The sequence below is a fragment of the Odontesthes bonariensis genome, chromosome 15 (assembly GCF_027942865.1).
Source record: "Odontesthes bonariensis isolate fOdoBon6 chromosome 15, fOdoBon6.hap1, whole genome shotgun sequence".
Taxonomy (NCBI): Eukaryota; Metazoa; Chordata; class Actinopteri; order Atheriniformes; family Atherinopsidae; genus Odontesthes; species Odontesthes bonariensis.
In genome coordinates this window covers 24,355,784-24,375,294 of record NC_134520.1, presented here as the reverse complement: position 1 = coordinate 24,375,294, position 19,511 = coordinate 24,355,784, and the positions used below count along the sequence as shown (strand labels likewise).

At 41.9% G+C, this 19,511-nt stretch overlaps 1 protein-coding gene across 1 annotated transcript; it reads left to right on the top strand.

Moving 5' to 3' along the window:
• The first annotated feature begins 6,389 nt into the window (after positions 1–6,389).
• LOC142399861 (N-acetyllactosaminide beta-1,3-N-acetylglucosaminyltransferase 3-like) lies at positions 6,390–11,376 on the top strand. Its single transcript, XM_075484404.1, has 2 exons — positions 6,390–6,485; positions 8,655–11,376. Exons 1-2 carry the CDS (start codon positions 6,478–6,480, stop codon positions 9,787–9,789), a joined length of 1,143 nt encoding a protein of 380 aa, XP_075340519.1. The 5' UTR covers positions 6,390–6,477; the 3' UTR covers positions 9,790–11,376.
• Positions 11,377–19,511: the final 8,135 nt, after the last annotated feature.

Genomic DNA, 19,511 nt, shown 5'->3' with positions numbered 1-19,511 from the left:
AGTGAGAGTGGAATATGACAAAAAGAAGTGCAACTTGGAAATTTATGTTCTGAAAAATGGAGGTGTGCCATTATTCGGACGTGATTGGCTGAGGAAAAATCACCTCAACTGGAAGGAAATAAAGTCAATGAGACAGGTACCAGGCCTGAACACACATTCTATAGATGAAGGACAAACAGATACTGAATAAATATGCACAGGTGTACAAGGAAGGACTTGGCTCTCTGAAAAATATTAAAGTGCAGATTATACCGGAGGACAACACAAATCCAAGATTACACAAATAATATAGTACTGGTGGAAAAGAAAACATCTGAGTGCAAATCTGTGGTGACTTCAAGGTTTAGTGAACCCAATCCTTCGCATAGACCAGTACCCACTCACATGTATAGATTACATATTCCCATCAGTGGCAGGTGGCAAACACTTTTCAAAGATCGACCTTGCCTGAGCATATCTAGAAATGGAAGTAGAAGAAACATCCAGAAAGTATCTGGTGATAAACACACACAAGCTCCTATATCAGTACAACAGGCTGGTGTTCAGCATTGCCATTGTCCCAGCAGTATGGCAAGTGAGGCATTCCAGGCACACAATGCCTGCGGTGTTGACTCTTGTTATTGACTCCTACAAGAGTCTCTCTGGCGCCGCGCGTGTGGCGACAAGCACAGGCAGATGACACCACAACACACATGTTTATAAGACCTTAATGGTTTTGTTTTATAGATATTTTATTGAGTCAGTTTTAACTATTTGCTTAAAGCTATGGTAGGTAATCCTAGAGAGCTAGCAAGAGAGCTAGCAAGATTCGAAAGTGTCCCCTCCTCTAAGCTCCACCCCCCCCTCCCCATTCCGTCAGTGCTTCATCCAAAGCCGGTGGAACCGCATGCGCACATGGAGCAGGGAGCCGGCAGAGGGGGGCGTAGGCAGAAAGCAGAGGCATCTGATTGGTTTTTTGTAGGCGACCAATCCGAGATCAGCGGGACGCTGATCTCGGATTGGTCAGCTTTTTCTCAGTCCTGCAGCTGCCACAGAGGTCTGATTATTTTCGTCCCTTTTTCTAAATACATCTTGTATAGATTTCTCTCAGGATAGACGGACCATTTCACCCAGTATTACAAAATGTGTTTCTGAACAGGATTACCTACCATGTCTTTAATCTCATTTTATGGAAATTTGTCGGTTAAAAACAAAAATTGTCTGCTCAAAATTGTGAGAGACGCAAATAAGATAATTGGCATGCAGAAGCTCTCTCTCAGATCTTTGAGAGACGAGTCTTACAGATGGCTCGGTCCATCTTGTCTAGCCTTGATCACCCATTGTTGGAGGAATTCATTTCTCTGCCGTCTGGATGGAGATATGAGATACCCTGGGCACGTACAAATAGGTATAAATTTTCCTTTGTTCCACGTGCAAACAATGCTATCAATTTGGACAATCCTTAAATGCACTGTTCTTGTGGCATCTTTTATCTTTTATACACCTTATTATACTCTCTGATATTTATACTCTTACTTCGTTTAGGATTGTTCAAATCAAGTATGGTTGTGCTGTACTCTGCGACATTGTTTTATGTCACTGTTTTATTTATTCTTGTTGTATTAGTTGCACTGCCACTGCAAATTAAATTTCCCCTGTAGGGACAATAAAGCTCTGAACTGAACTGAACTGAACTGAACTGATGGTCAAACTCATTTGGCTAACCTAGAAGCAATACTGACCAGTGTAGAAAAGTATGGTCTGAGAGCAAACAGAAATCAAAGATGCCATTGAGTACAGTGGACATAAGACTGACAGACTCCACAAAACCAAGGACAAAACTGATCCAACACCTGAGCCTGAAAATGTCAGTGGGTTGCGCTCATTCTCAGGCATAATTAATGATTACCGCATGTCTCTACCAAACCTTTCAACCTTTCTTGCACCCTCTAAACTACTTGCTGCAACAAAATGTCAAATGGAACTGGACAAAAGACTGCGAAGAGGCATTCAACAGTGCTAAGCATATATTACATCAGAGGAAGTGCTGACACACTTTAATCCAAACCTTCCCCATTGCCTTGCCTGCGATGCTTCACTGTATGGCATCAGTGCTGTGCTATCTCACAAAGTGACTGATGACACTGAACGACCAATTGCTTTCGCCTCAAGGTCCATAAGCAACCAATCGAAATTGTGCATAGAGACACAGAGAAGCTTTCAGTCTAGTATGGGGAAAAAAGAGGTTTAATCCATAATCACAGACCACTTGCGTCTATCTTTAACTCTCAGAAAGATATCCCAGCCATGGCAACATCATATTCAAAGCAAGAGGCTATAATCCATAACATTTATAGGAACAAAAATAAATGGAAATGCAAATGGACCTCCAAAAATGCAAAACACTGAAAAGAAAAAAAACCTAACCCTGCAGCTGTGTTTTTACATTGCACAAATGGTGTGCCCAAGTGGAAAAAAGAAACTAGCAGAGACCTAACCTTATCCAAAGTATACAATTTAACACTGAACGGCTGGCCAAACCATGGCGACACTCAGCTTTTTGCATACTCTACCCGCAGAGACCAACTATCTGTTTGCAAAGGCTGTGTCATGTCATCCTGCCACCAAAACAACAGAGGTTGTAGAATAACTACATGACAGTCACCTTGGTGTGGTCAAGAGGAAAAGTCTTGCTTGGAGCTATGTTTGGTGGCCAGGCATTGACTGTGACAGAACCTAGCTAAATCCTGCACTACTCACCTACTCAGACTTGGGAATGAACCAAATATTTCACATTGTAGTTGATGGTTGCGGAAAGTGGCCACAGCTGTCACTATGGTGTCTGTTTGTACACACAGCTGTTCCACAACAGCTGGTCTGTAAAAGGAAGCATCAGTTAACAGATGAGGAGTTCCAATGTTTTCTTAAGAGCAAAAGTATAGTACACATCACTTCTGCTCCTCATCATCCTACTGGCATACAGAAAATCAGCTCACCCCAAATGCACTTGATTAGGCAGAATCTGAGTTCACATTTGGATCTGTTTAAACAGACATTTGCAAATATGTCCAGGACAAACAGTATTCCACAGACTGGACCTCTGACATACACCATAGATGTTGAGGCCAGTCTAGTTTGGCATAGGCATGTTTACCAAATCCTGGACGCATGTGGTTCCAGTGCAAGCTGAGAGCATAACTACAGCTCAGGACTCAGATGAATTTACCTTCACAACACCACCTGAGGATCAGGGTTTGAGTATTTGACCTACATTTATGTTGTAAATCACAGTATGTGCGTGATGGTCCGAGCAGTAAAGGATAATCAGGCACAGGTTAAAGTCAACAAAAGGGTTTTTTATTTAAATAAAAAAATAATACAAACTCAAATCAATACAAAAAAACCCAGCAAAGAATTGGGCCCATAAAAGAGGTCAAAGTAAAAAAACTTACTCAAACAAACTGACCGAACTAAATGAGACAAAGGGGAAACTAAAATGGTGGCTGATCAGCCCACAAACAGGACAAAGGGGTGATACACAAAAAAAAACAACTGAAACTAATAACACAAAACTCCTCTGATGCTGGAGTGTGGTACTGCCCAATTATCAGCTCCACCCCTTGGCCACCTGCTTCCTCAGCCAAGGGGCTGGAACAGCAGCAGCAACTCAAACAAAGACAAATTAAAATACCAAGACATGACAAAACAATGTAAAGTAAAATATGTGCACTAATTTCAGAATACAATGTAGTAATGCCAAACAAAACCAGTTATAAATTCCTCTTTAAATTAAATCCTATTTATGAAGAAACAAAATATAAACATTATGTGTATAGTTCTATTTAGTGCAGGTTGCTAGAGGTGCTTAACTCGAATCTTTTGGGCGATCCGGGCTGATCGGATCATTTCGAGGAGGGGATTCGAGTTATACGGATCACTTGAATCACTTGAGTCACTTATTTAAAAAAAAAAAAAACTTTCTGCCGTTGTGTGGCTATACGCCTCGCCTTTTTTTGTGCCATTTATCAATTCATTTTGATAAATCAAAGAGCAGCCTACGGCTACAAGTTCATTAATTTATTTTTGTCAAGTAATAATTCAATGCCATTTTATCTGAAAGCCAGACACAACAGCTAGTGTGTGCATTTACACAGCGACAAATGTGGTAGCATTAGGTGAGGCAATGCTGAGTTTAGACCTACAAGTAAACAACATGGAATGATCTTGCCCTCCCTATATCACTAAATGATTATTTTTCAACGACTGTACAAGATGCATGAAGCCACGCTAACCGAGCCTGTAGCGAGCTACAGAGGCTTCAGCAGTCAGATGGGTTGACGAGTCGACAATCCTTGCTGCCGGCAGAATCGAAACTTAAAAAGATCCGAGTTTGCATGGATCCGCTACTTGCTCGTCTGACCGCTGAATCGCTGGCTCTGGGTGACTCAGCGGTCAGACGGGCAAGTAGTGGATCCATGCAAACTCGGATCTTTTTAAGTTTCGATTCTGCCGCGTGACTCGTCTGGCCGTGAGTCACCCAGAGCCGGTGTCGTGCCAAAAAGTGATTGTCTGCCAGAATCTGATTTGCTTGTTATCAATCAGTTTTCACCTGCCAAAAACTGATTGAAGGCCAAATACAGTTAATGAAAGGTGATTTCTGCCTAAATAGGACTTGATCTAATTCAAACGCTTCATGATATAAACACTAGTGTTTTTTATTTAGGCAGAAATCACCTTTCATTAACTGTATTTGGTCTTCAATCAGTTTTTGGCAGGTGAAAACTGACTGCCCGCGGCGGCAAATCAGATTCTGGTAGACAATCACTTTTTGGCACGACACCTGCATGATTCGCCAGACTCAGGCACCCGCTTCCACACAGAAACAACTCAATAAACGATCTGACCGAGCAAGGAGTGGCGCTGGCTTAACTAGAGAAAAAATTGCAACGGTACGAAGTTGGAACATAAGTGGTGGTGTACGTGGCTCATTTATACAACTAAGAATTGCGAGCGAGCAGAGAGATAGAGCCGAGCGCGAGCAGAGTGAGCCGTTCGAGCAGTTACGAGTCGCGCAATGTGGCACTTTAGGCTTGCCATACAAGTCAGCGGGGATTCGTCCCGTCCGGACGGATCGCAAGTCAGGACGGATCAGTAGGGCGCATGGCTCACTTAACCGGCTCGAGAATGACTGTAGCCTAGTAGGCAACTAAACAAACAAAAGAGGGATATATATATATATATATATATATATATATAAGTCATGGGGCTATAGCATTTATAGCCTAGCAAGCCAGACCCGTACAGCAAAAACCTGTAGCCTACAGGGAGCAAATTCATATTCATAGCCCCGGAGCAAATTCAATTTGCGGTCGCTAGGGCGTCTAGATTTCTAGGCTAATTTATGCCTTTGTTATTTTATGTTAACAGTGGTACATCAAAGCTGGAATGGAGGAATTATTATGTCTTTGACAGAAGCATTACATTACTTTGTGGGCGCTATTTTTCTGTTCTGGAAAAAAATGCACATGTAGATGCGCATTGATCCCTGTCTAAATTGTCATTAAAGAAGTCACATTTGCTGAAGGTCCTGTTTTGAGATAGTTAATGTTAAAATTGAAGAACACAACACCAAGTGCAGACAATGTTGAGGATAGAATGTTGGCAGATGGTCTTTGTAAGTTTATTAAAACAAACAGAGAATCCAGGAAATGACTCAAAAGCATGGAAAGGAGTGGCATAAAACAAGGATCTGACAAGGAATAACTGAAACCCAGGGCTAAATATGCTGAGTGAGTGATGTAGGATCAATCACTTTTTTAAATCCTGTCTTTAAATCCATCTTTCCTATTTTGTGTAACATGATGTAAAAAGGTGCCTCTTTCGAAAACGTTTGGACAGCAACAACAGTCTTTCAGTTTCCTCATAGTTTTTGTTTGGACGAAGTGATAAAAATCTGCATCACAACGACATAGAGCAATGTCGTCACCTTGCACCGCCACATACACAAATTACTCAATTTGCCGCAGAGGACTACCTTATTGAAACCTACTCTGTGGAACCTTCTGTCGGGTTCACCGTGTCATAACTTTTACCTTAGTTACGTATTTACAGGATTATCAATGCACTTCCACCGTTAGGGGCTTGTGATTTTTCCCGCAAAGCTGTCTTCTAAGGCAACTTTGACTTCAACGCTGTGCCAGACCAGACAACCATAACCTGCATTTTTTAAATGCAGATCTGCTGCTTTAGGTTTAGCGTATTTAACGTCACACTTGAAACTTCCCTTTCAGAATTCATAGATCTTGTTGCGCTTGCTCCACTGGGGGGGGAGTTACAGTCTGAGGGGAAAAACCTCGGGCAAGTAGCCTATCTACCTATTACATTAGGCTACTGCCTTTTTTTTCACAGTTGAACGGTGACAGCAACCTAGAGGGGTGAGGCTCTCTGCTTAGCCAGGTGTCCTTCTCAAACGTTAATCGTTCAGATGCAACCACAAAGATGGCCAGGTAGGCTTTATTATCATTCCTATTTATAAGTTAGTGTTGAAATTTGGAATTAATTAAGAGTTTAATCTCTAAAACTGACAGCACTCTCATCATATGCTATATTAAATGTATCTTTGCGTATTTGAAGCATATTGTATGGCCGTCTGAGACAACCACTGACGTTATGCTTTGAAGTTTGTATTTTCAACATGAAAACTCGAAAAAAGAAAAAGATAGGAATCTCACAGTGAAATCCAGCCATTCCAATGAATACTGGAAGCAAAATTTCCCAGGAAATAAATAACTCGCCCAAGCGTGTACCTCACCTCATTCATATATTAACAATGTACAATGGCCAATGATTCTTGGCCATAATAAAAGATATCATGATATCTTTTATTATGGCCAAGAATGTTAAAAGCGCAGTTTTACGTTCTCATTTAAACCACCTTGAAAGGTGAAATGCAGTTTCGTTTTTGGTCACAGATTCCTTAAGTTACTCAACCTTGGAAACATCCATTATGAATGTGAGAGCTGAAATTCACTCGTTTATTTTGCGGATCAGGGTTATAACTTATGGCTATTCATCGTCGTGCTTAACCCTAACCCTTTGAGGCTAAATACTCTTTGATTCGTCGTAGAATGGTGTGGGAAAAAATGTAAAAAATGAACGAGATAATATGTTTGCTTTACCCGCTATTATGGCATATAAGTAAGTATATAGGCTAATTCCCAAAGAAGATACGATTTGAGATGAGATCCTTGCTTAACATATGGTAAAAGCTTAGATCAACAATTATTTAATTTTTTTTCTTTATATTTACAAAAAAAAAAAACAGTTGTAATTTACCTTTACAATACAATGTCGAAAAGTAAATTAAGAACTCTTTTCTTACAGTGAAACATTTTTTTTATTTTTGTATGAAATTTCCAAATCTACATATTTTCAATTTGATACCAGCAACATATTGGGCACGAAAAAAATAAATGTTTAGGGGCCAAAAATAAACCTGGTGAAACATCTCACAACTACAATGGTTAATCTAAATAATAATGAATAATTAAATAAACAGTTTTCCAGAGAGGGTGTGTCATTCTGATGTAAAGATGAAGAAGGGTTCAACTCTGTTAGAGGCTGCATGCAAACAAATGGTTTAATAATTTAAGAAATGTAACTTTTCTCAGACGAAAGGACAACCAGTACTGAAGGGTACTGAGCATATGGTGCCCAACTGTCTGTTATGTTTATAAAATATACAACCTGTAGTGGCTGTATGTGTACTCTACACTTAGTTTTCATGAGGGTGATGGTCAGGCTGATTAAAAATTTTTTATTTTCGTCCAAACAATAATATTTTAAGCCCAACCAGTTCCTATCATTGTATGAGGAATGTTGAAGCAGACTAGGTAATGTAAAACTGGCTAGAGGTGATAACGGAAAGTGAGACGATGTTCCGGCAAGGAGTGGTGGAACTAGAATGACAGGTTGATTACTGAATAAGGAACTGGTGCCTAATTACTCACAGGACGCAGGTGAGAGTGAAGAGGGCAGGAGACGGACTGAGGAGAAAGAGAGAGATGGCACAGGGGGCGAGGGAGAGCACACTAACTCGGAAAATGAATCTAAAGCAAAGGGAAAACATACCAGAATAATAACGGAGGATCGAGGGTTTTGAGTTGGCGTTTGTTATTGGTGAGAGGTAGAGTGTGCGTTGGTTGTATCAGAGTTAGTGGTTAAGTTCAGTTATTATATCAGTCATATAATCTATTATTATTATTATTATTATTAGAATATATCGTAATTAGGTTAGAATAGTTATATAGGATATGAACCCTCGTTTTTCGCGGGGGTTACGTTCCAAAAAGAACCCGTGATAGGCAATGTGTTTAATTAATGATTCATTTTCTGACCTTTAATAGTTGCATTTGGAAAACTAGGAGGACATTGCTTTACATGTGAGCACAAATTGACGAAGGGTACTAAAATGTTTATGATGTCCATTTTTCTCGAGTCACTTAAATCTCAACTGAAGTTCTGCTCAGGAGAGAGTGCATCCATATCATCTTAAAAGATTACCCTAAGAACAGTGGTTTCCTAAATATATGAATGTATAATTGCCAAATATGTTTTACCTGTATATATATCTGTGTTTTTATTTAATTCTTTTTTTTTCTTTCTTTTCACTACAGGAATTTATTGAAGCACTTTGCACAAACTTTATTACTGCTGGGACTGCTGGGAATAGCCTTCATGATGCTTTATGCCAGGAAAGATAGTACGGAGGCCATCTTCATCCGCTCAGAAGATGTGGATAAATATTTCCGTCAAGTGACCTCTCACATCTCAATAAACACAACCCATGCATTCCCCACGCCAAAATGTCAACAAAACACGTCTGTTACCAACATCACAGGCTTTAGCTCTCTTCCTGATTCTATAAAAAACTTTCTCTTCTATCAAAACTGTCGTCATTTCCCCATGCTCCTGGACCTTCCTGACAAATGTGGAGGTGCTAACAAATCTGGAGAAATCTTTCTTCTGCTGGTCATTAAAAGCTCCCCAGGGAACTATGAACGCAGAGAGGTGCTGCGCAAAACCTGGGCTAAAGAAAGGTCACACAACGGTGTGCAGATTCGAAGGATCTTCATCTCAGGGACATCAGGTGATGGTTTTGAGAAGGAACAACTTAACAAACTGCTCAAGCTGGAGTACAATGAGTCCGGTGACATGCTCCAGTGGGACTTCAGTGACACATTTCACAACCTGACCTTGAAGCAAACACTCTTCCTGAAGTGGATGGCAGAAAACTGTCCAAATGCTCGCTTTGTGCTTAATGGTGATGATGATGTGTTTGCCCACACAAACAACATGATTGAATATCTCCAAAGCCTTCCAGACAATGATGGAAATAAGCACCTTTTCACTGGCTACTTGTTCCAAAATGAGAGGCCTGTTAGGTGGCCACCCAGCAAATATTATGTTCCAACTCAGATACAGGAGTCAAACCAATATCTCCCTTATTGTGGAGGAGGGGGCTTTTTAATGTCTGGCTACACAGCAAAGGTGATATACAGAATGTCTCAGCACATACCCCTTCATCCCATTGATGACGCTTATATGGGGATGTGTCTGTCCAAAGCAGGACTTGCGCCCTCTTCGCATATTGGCGTGAAGACGTTGGGACTAGGCACGCTTTCCAAACCACAAGATGATCTTGAGCCTTGCTATTTGAGGGAGCTTCTACTTGTACACAGATTCCTTCCGTCTCAGATGTATATGATGTGGAAACAAGTGCAGGACCCACATCTGAAATGTGGGTCATGAAACAGCAGCAAACTCTCACTTAGAGTAAATTAAATAGCTTGGGAACTTAAAGTAAGGAGTATAGTTTTCTATAAATGATGGATTATAATGTTGGATTATATTTTGTATATCATGTTGACATTGAAAAAAAGACGGTTTTTTTCTATGTGGGTGTACTGTATTGCTCCTTAGCATTATTTTTTTTTATTTTTGTAAGGTGTTTTGTTTGTGTAAATAGATCTGTCCTTGTTGCAATGTGTATGCTAATTCAGTGATTTGAACGTATCACCTCAATCAGAATTTTGAAATCAAACTCCTTCATATTTTTAAATATATGTATTTTTAATGAGTGTGAGCAAGCTTAGAGTTTCCGATAAGTGTGCTTTAATCAGGCTAAAAGCCCACATTTGAATAGTCAGATTACTTAAACAATTTGATGGAGGGGCACTTTATGAGTTTAACAAATGTCCAAAAATTCTTAAATAAATAAAATTGAAACACATGCAATTAAATATTAATCTAAAACTTAATGAAAACACAACACTTTGGTCATGGAAAAGGGCAATTAAATAAATGCCTTGAATATACCAATACCTATTCTTGGAGACACTTTTATTAAGGTTATTAATGCAGTTTTATTTATTCATAGTAAATGAAGAAACTTAGAAATACTGACATTGTTTATTTGTTTGTACATGCCTGGGGACATGTTCCGCTGAAAGAAACAACTTGAATAATGTACCTTTTGCACATGAGACTGCCCTCAGTCTCCCTGCTTGAACAGCTTTCTATTATGTGGAAACATAGCTTGAATAACCCACACAATTATATTTTACTCAACCTGATCTACTAGTTTTGGTAGCAAAGACTATCACAACCAGTAAATAAATGACAAAGAAACCACAACTTTAGGTGGCATAGCCATTGGACCAGAGACATTAAGCCTATGTTAAAGTGCCTTATGTGCAAGGTGCTGGATCCAGAACATCTCTTATTCCAACAGATTCCCATTTAAAAGTATCAATCTCCCTCATTGAATACTAAGTAAATAAATATTTCTCACAGGTTATGGTACAATCTTTTGCTAGATTCACTTCTTGTGATTGGTTTGTTGTCATTTTGAAAATAAATAAAAAAAAATAAATAAGCCTAAGGTCTTAATGTGTGGATTTATGTCTAATCATGTTCTAAATATGGTCACTTCCGGCTCCAAATGGAAAACTTGGAAAAACGCATGTCACAAAAATATGGGTGATGTCAAAGTGGTTCAGCCTCTTTGAAACAATTTGTTCATAGTAGAAATTCCTCTGTCATGACCAACGGCTCACATTTATCTGGGCTGTCATGAAAATCAGTGAAGCGGTCTGATATATATGATCTTTTAGATAATAAGCTCTTTGTATTGGTCTTGGTTTTCTTGCTTTGTTGCAGGGTGAACGACTTTCTTTTATAGAAGTCATGTAAAGTGGAAGAATGAAGTTGTTTCTTGTGTGAGTTTGCTTTCTTCTAGAAAGGGGAAGAGAAGGGACTGAAGAGTCTGCTTTACTTTTTTATGTCAATTTCCAATTGATTTATTTCGAGGGCACAAGCAATCTTCTCTCCAGATCTGTTGTGGTGGTCTTGTTTTGAGATTTTTACCTATTGTAAATGCAACAGTATAAAAATGGTAGCGTTAAATATGAGTCCTGCATTTAGAATCATACTTAAGTAGACGTATAACATGTGAGGAATGTCAGAATATTTGTTTTAAACTCAAATTTCTATTAATTTTATGTATTTTTCTGTCATTTCTATTTGTTTGGGAAGTATTAGACAATTGTACTTTGTAAGGCAATGAAACATTGTAGAAATTAAACCAGCATAGTTCACATTAATATCTGTACTGAGGCTACGTGCCCACGACAACGCTCTGAAGCATAAACGCAGATGTCCATTTTTTTCCTCCACAATGTATCTGCGTTCTCACGAGCGCTTGGGGGTGGATATCTGTCTATCCATGGGAACAGGGAAAACGTATAAAACTCATAAAACTCGCAGTTTGCCGATGTAGTATGCACGCCCTGGACGTAGGTGGCAGTAGCAACAATACCTTTGGTATTGTTATATGAGTTATATTGTTATATATTAATAAATATGAGAAATGCCTGTTTTGTGGCTACTTCCGCCGCATCAGTTGGAAGAAAATGGCGAAGCGCGGCGGCAACAACAGTACGCCTTCAAACTTTGTTTGGACAGATGATGAGGACCAGTTGCTCCTGAACACGACACTGAACTACAAAGCCAGGAAGGCAGTGGATAATGTGGATTGGGAGAGTGTCCAAAATAAATATACTGAGATATGGGAGTCGTTCATGGAGAACTACCCACTTAACGTGTGCAAAAAACGCACTTATGCGTTTTGAACTGTTCCTACGGCGGCGAGAGGTTGGATCGTTTTCAAGATCTCCACTCTGGAGAGCGTTTGCGTTTTCTCCGTTTTGAACTAAAGGCTGATTTATGCTTCAGACGCAAAGCCTCTGACGCTCAGACGCAGAGCCTCTGTGAGCATCAAAATCTTGACCACTCCCCCACGCAGAGGCTCTGTGCGTGTTCTCGGGCACCTCAGAAAAATCCTGACTACGCGAGGTTGCAGAACCATAAAGGGTGGATTATAGTTCTGCGTCTATCGTCTTGACATGTTGCTTTGCTCTGGTTGCGAACCACTTTTCATGTTATGGTTCTGCAACCTCGGTCTGGAATTTCTAGGGACGCACAGCAGTTTCCCCTCGCGAGAATTTCGGTGGGCGGTGACGAGAACTTCGGCGGCGCCGGCGGAAGTGTTTATCTTTCAAAAAAAAAAAAGTGTATGCAAGATATGGATCTGGAGTTGCTCGACATCGAAGAAGAACAGCTTCTTTTATTGGAGTTGGCGAAAATGCAAAGGAGGAAGCCACACAGACAACCGGAAAGGCACACCGAGGACCAATCACAGCCGCTTTTGTCTGCGCACTTCCGTTGGTGGTCTGCGTGCGTCTGTCGCGTAGTCAGGATTTTTCTGAGATGCACGAGGATACGCGCAGAGCCTCTGCCCATGTAATTTAAGTTTTGAAGAGACATGAATGATCATTAAACCACTATGCCACACTTAGTAAGTCATGTTCACAAATGAAATATTTATTTTTATTTGAGTTCACACATTCTTATCAAAAAGTTTCAGCATGAAATGTTTTCAGACTTTATCCTTTGGCTCCAGTCAGCTACATTTGCTTTAATTATCCTTGAGATATGTTCTGAGCTCGAATGGAGAACAAAGGGATTGAACGAAGTTTTGAAAGAAACACACCTGACTAGAAACTAACAAGGGAACTGTCTGTAAACCTCCACCATGAAAGTTTGCTCGGGCATAGATTAGGGTAAGTGGTTTCGTGAAAGCTTAGACCTCAACCTCACTGAATATCAGTGAATAGTGAGAAGTTTAAGAGGATTTACCAGGAAGAGTAACACAAAACCTTAAATTAGGCGTTATTTGTGTGCATATGCGTTTGTATACACAAATAATACAAGCATTGCGTGTACAATGGGCTATTCATTCAAGATTATTTCTGTCTTTCCTTACTTACCATTTCCATGACAAACTGGCTTGATATTTGCAGTGAATAAGCAGTGAATGTATAGGATAGAGATATCTGTAGAAAAAAATTACCCATCGCTTTTTGAAGTAAGATTTTTTTTTAGGTTTGTAAGATTAATAGGATGGAGTCAATGATTTGTTAATCATTATCTTTTAAAACTTTTTTTTTCTTTTTTCTTGTTGCGTGTCACAGGTTTGTTTGTTTTTTTGTTGCTGTTTTTCTTGTTAAGATTGCATTGCAGATGATTGTTCCTGACAGTTTTTTTGTTCTCCATGTGTCACCATGTTTGACTTTACTTAAATATTCACGTTTTGTTGATTTATTAGTCATTTATTAAAATACCTTAATCAGGAAAAATATGTTATTTTAAGGTATTCATGGTTGTCCAGGAGATAAGTTGATAACTATTTGGTAAAATATTAAAATTGGATTCATGTTGTTTCCTTGCTTCATTTTCTTGTTTGCCCAGCAGATTATTAACATATAACTAGCCATCTGTGGGGTTGGATAACCAGGAAGTGGGGAATTGAAATGAACTTTCAAATAAAGATTAACTGAATTTTTCTTTGTGGTTTCTTTGTATTTTTGAGTAACACCTCGTGGTTTAAACATTGTGTACAATAATTATTATTTAAATATAATTATAATAACTATATTATTGTTACTACTATTATTATTGAATTTTCATGATCATCATCTAAACGTTTATTTAACCAGATTTAACTCTCTCACCCTAAATCCCTGGAGGCCTAGAGGGGCGTGATTGGGTGGAACGACCCCCTCCCGATCTGAATCAGATTGGTGTTTTGTTGTTGGACTTCAGTGGTCGTCACGGACTGTCCATAACGAACACCATGTTCAGGCATAAGAGTGTCAATATGTGCACTTGGCACCAGGACACCCTAGGCCGCAGCTCGATGATTGACTTTGTAGTCGTATCGTCGGATTTGCGACCATATGTCCTGGACACTCGGGTGATGAGAGGGGCGGAGCTGTCAACTGATCACCACCTGGTGGTGAGTTGGCTCCGCTGGTGGGGGAGGAAGCCGGTCAGACCTGGCAGGCTCAAACGTATTGTGAGGGTCTGTTAGGAACAGCTGGCGGAATCCCCTATAAGGAGGAGTTTCAACTCCCACCTCCGGCAGAGCTTCAACCATGTCCCGAGGGAGGTGGGGGACATTGAGCCCGAATAGGCCATGTTCCGTGCCTCCATTGTTGAGGCGGCCGACCGGAGCTGTGGCCGTAAGGTGGTCGGTGCCTGTCGTGGCGGCAACCCCCGAACCCACTGGTGCACCCCAGTGGTGAGGGAAGCCGTCAAGCTGAAGAAGGAGTCCTATCGGGCCTTTTTGGCCAGTGGGACTCTGGAAGCAGCTGATGGGTACCGACAGGCCAAGCGGAATACAGCCTCGGCGGGTGCTGAGGCAAAAACTCGGGCTTGGGAGGAGTTGGGGGAGGCCGTGGAGAATGATTTCCGGACAACCTCAAAGAGTTTCTAGTCCATCATCCGGCGACTCAGGCGGGGGGAGTGGTGCACCGTCAACACCATGTATGGTGAGGGCGGGGCTCTGCTGACTTCAACTAGGGATGTCGTGAGTCGGTGGGGGGAATACTTCGAGGGCCTCCTCAATCCTACCGACACGCCTTCCGATGAGAAAGCAGAGTTGGGGAGCTCGGACGTGGGGCCTCCCATTTCTGGGGCTGAGGTTGCCGAGGTGGTTAAAAAGCTCCTCGGTGGCAAGGCCCCGGGGGTGGATGAGGTCTGTCCTGAGTTCCTCAAGGCTTTGGATGTTGTAGGGCTGTCTTGGTTGACACGCCTCTGCAGCATCCCATGGACATCGGGGGCAGTGCCTCTGGACTGGCAGATTGGGGTGGTGGTCCCCCTCTTTAAAAAGGGGGACCGGAGGGTGTGTTCCAACTATAGGGGGATCACACTCCTCAGCCTCCCTGGTAAGGTCTATTCGGGGGTAGTGGAGAGGAGGATCCGCCGGATAGTCGAATTTCGGATTCAGGAGGTGCAGTGTGGTTTTCGTCCTGGCCGTGGAACAGTGGACCAGCTCCGCAGGATCCTGGTGGGTGCATGTGAGTTCGCCCAACCGGTCTACATGTGTTTTGTGGACTTGGAGAAGGCGTTCAACCGTGTCCCTTGGAGACTCTTGTGGGGGGTGCTCCGGGAGTATGGAGTGCCGGACTCCTTGATATGGGCTGTTCAGTCTCTGTATGACCGGTGTCAGAGTTTGGTCCGCATTGCCGGCAGTAAGTCGGACATGTTTCCTGTGAGGGTTGGACTCCGTCAGGGCTGCCCTTTGTCACCGATTCTGTTCATAATTTTTACGGACAGAATTTCTAGGCGCAGCCAGGGCGTTGAGGGGGTCCGTTTTGGCGGCCTCAGAATCGGGTCTCTGCTTTTTGTGGATGGTGCGGTCCTGTTGGCGTCGTCGGGCCATGACCATCAGCTCTCACTGGAGTGGTTCGCAGCCGAGTGTGAAGCGGCTGGGATGAGAATCAGCACCTCCAAATCTGAGACCATGGTCTTCGGCCGGAAAAGGGTGGAATGCCCTCTCTGTGTCGGGAATGAGATCCTTCCCCAAGTGGAGGAGTTCAAGTATCTCGGGGTCTTGTTCACGAGTGAGGGACGAATGGAGCAGGAGATTGACAGACGGATCGGTGCGGCGTCTGCAGTGATGCGGGCTCTGCACCGGCCCGTCGTGGTGAAGAAGGAGCTGAGTCAGAAGGCGAAGCTCTCGATTTACCGGTCAATCTATGTTCCTACCCTCACCTATGGTCACAAGCTGTGGGTAGTGACCGAAAGAACGAGATCGCGAATACAAGCGGCCGAAATGAGTTTCCTCCGCAGGGTGTCTGGGCTCTCCCTTAGAGATAGGGTGAGAAGCTTGGTCATCCGGGAGAGGCTCGGAATAGAACCGCTGCTCCTCCGCATCGAGAGGAGTCAGATGAGGTGGCTCGGGCATCTGGTGAGAATGCCTCCTGGACGCCTCCCCGGTGAGGTGTTCCGGGCCCGTCCCACTGGGAGGAGGCCCTGGGGAAGACCCAGGACACGTTGGAAAGACTATGTCTCTCGGCTGGCCTGGGAACGCCTCAGGGTCCTCCCAGAAGAGCTGGAGGAAGTGGCCGGGGACAGGGACGTCTGGGTTTCTCTGCTCAAGCTGCTGCCCCCGCGACCCGATCCCCGGACAAGCGGCAGACAATGGATGGATGGAGCCTAAATCCTATATACAATATCAGTCAAAAGTTTGGAAACACTTTTCCATACACGTGTGTATACACACACACACATATATACATTTATATGCATATGATTAATTTGTGTTACTCACAAAAGAAAATTAAATATATGTAGATATCACATTTATTGTTAAAAATAAAAATGTTCTGGTAGAACAAACACCATGTTGATCTGCAAATGTTAATGTCGGCTGGTGGTAGCTAGCATTAGCATGCTCAAATCTGGAGCCAGTCATCTGACTTAAAACCTCATGCCAAGCCTTGTTTAAGAAATTTGTCCTGATCACGTTGAAGTACTCGACGATGTTCATCAATCACAGGTATGTGCAGCACATTGTTTCACTCCTTGCAGAACTAGCTTCTTCTTTGATACTCATTAAACAACTATGTGATGCAGTGTCAGTGAGAGCAGGAAGTTTTCATAATGTTTGTGACATGATGCGCTCTTTTTTTTTCCAACAATCTTTTAAGAAATAAAGCTTATCTACTTATGTGAGTCCATTTGATCTCATGTCTCATGACTTGTCTTGTCGGTCATGTCTGTTAGTTTTGTAATGTTTTAAGTTCCTGGTTTGTCTTTAGTTTTTGCCATGTTTTCCTCAGTTTTTTCTGCTCTGCCATCAGCTTCATCTAAGTCACCTGTGGTTCTCCCCTCAGCTGCACTCTCTCACCAATCCCCCTCCTCAGTATTTAGTTTCCAGGTTTACTCATGCCCATTGCCAGATCCTCACAGTCACTGATGAAGTCAGGTTTGTTCTTATGAGGTGCCACCAGGGACATAAATCAGAAAGATATGCGTACGTTAGGGCACGCGCTGGACGTCGTAGTCGCGCAGCTCTGCCCACACGCGGGATACCCTCTGCGTACGTACGAGCACAAAAAAACCCCGATGCGTAGGGGTTATTGAAAATTTCTAAGGAGCGCCACTGAGCCATTTTGCTCCACCCACACACGATACCCGTTACAAAGGCTACGTACGAGGTCGTCAGGGTGGACCTGTGTGCCAAGTTTCATGACTTTGCGATGATGATAAGGCTTTCAAATCACAAGATTTTCACCGCCTGGCCAGGCCCACACTGTTCAGAGTTTGGAAAGGTGATTTTTTCCCCCCCATGTCTTAAGAATAACCTGGCCAAGTTTGAAGCTTGTAGCATTAAATATGTAAGAGGAGTTCGATCATTTGCAAGGTGTGGAATCGGGCAACAACTGGCACCAAAATGCACTTTCCATCCAAAATGACCGCCATCCTGTGGACGTGGGACCATGAGACTTTTTTGTGCGTCTGGGCCTGATCACTGAGTGTACCAAATGTTGTCGTCCCACGCGAAACTAAGCCCAATGCGGGTGTAACCGTTGTCTGCGTTGTGTTGCGTTTTTAGAAAAAGGACCGACACTCTTTTATCAAATCAAATCAAATTTATTTGTATAGCACATTTCATGCACAAACAGTTCAAAGTGCTTTACATAAAATAAAAGCATTGCAGCAGGGAGTGCAAGAAGCATTAAAAATACATAAAAGAATATAAAGAGAAACAAATAAAATCATTTAGCTACACTTTTAGCTTCAGGACTGGACTTTTATTGCCTGAATAACGATAAGTAATACGACTGGTCAGCTCACGGTCAAGCACAGCACACGTTCGGCACAGCATGGGCTCAATCCTCGTGTACTGGCCTCGTTTATGTACAACAATAGTTAAAAATAAATGTATAAACAAAAACACATGTACCTGAATAATGATAAGGAATACGACTGGTCAGCTCACGGTCAAGCACAGCACTCATTTAGAACAGCTTCATGAGAGAAAGTTGGCAAGTTTACCTTAGCCTTCGAGCCAAGATCGCTAACAAACATTACATTAACATTACAAAATAAAAACATATTTAGTCAAATGCAATGCTGTCACCATCTTACTGAGCATAATATATAATAATAATAATCCTGCTAACTGTATTATTACATTAAATACAGTTTCAGTATAACGCTGTGCTTTGTGTAACAAACCTACCATGGGGTCAATCCTCGTGTACTGGCACTGCGCCTACATCACAGCCCATATTTACATTTTATCTACAGCGCCACAGTTCAAAAGTGAATGCAAACACTGAATCTATACGAACACAAGCGCAGCCCCATCTGTGACTTGTGGCTAAGCTGTTGGTTGATGGCACGAAGGTCTTCCAGCTGCTGTCTGAGCTCCACCAGAGCGTCTTGCTTCTCACAGATGTCTTTCTCCAGCATCTTCATGGACAGCTCCATCTCCTGCTTCATCCCGATCTGCACCTCCAGCTCCCTTTCCACATCCTGCACAGATTCCCACCCCCAGAGTCAGTTAGAAAAACACAGATCTTGGTTGTAACTGAAGAGAGGGCTGCAATTATTTGTGTGGCTTAAAAGGAAAGACTTTTTTTTTTTTTTGCACATTCTATTCCATTTTTCTCCCAATAAAGAAGAAATACATTCTGACAAAAATGTACCCGAATGAACACAGATCATTAAAAGCAAATACAACACAGATAAAACTATTATTCAAAGCAGAGTTACACCGATTTTACACACAAGGAAGAACCTGAAACGCACTAATCGAAGCAAAGTTTCCTCTTTGAGCTGCTTGCGTGTTTCACCCAACACTTGTCCTTCTGCAGCTGAATCACTTCTCAACGCCTGAGGGAAAATAGGAATGTTTGCTTTCATTACAGGGCAACAGTGTTTTGTACAGATAATAAACTTCTCTTTGAGCTGTCATGATGATTAAATCTTTGATCTTTCAACAATAAATACTCCTTCAAGAGTTATGAAGAAAGAAAAAAAATAAAGTCTGAAAACTTGGTAGGCTCTCTCAAGTTTGGGTCGATTTACATTTAATGGTAGAAATATCAAAAAAAGTC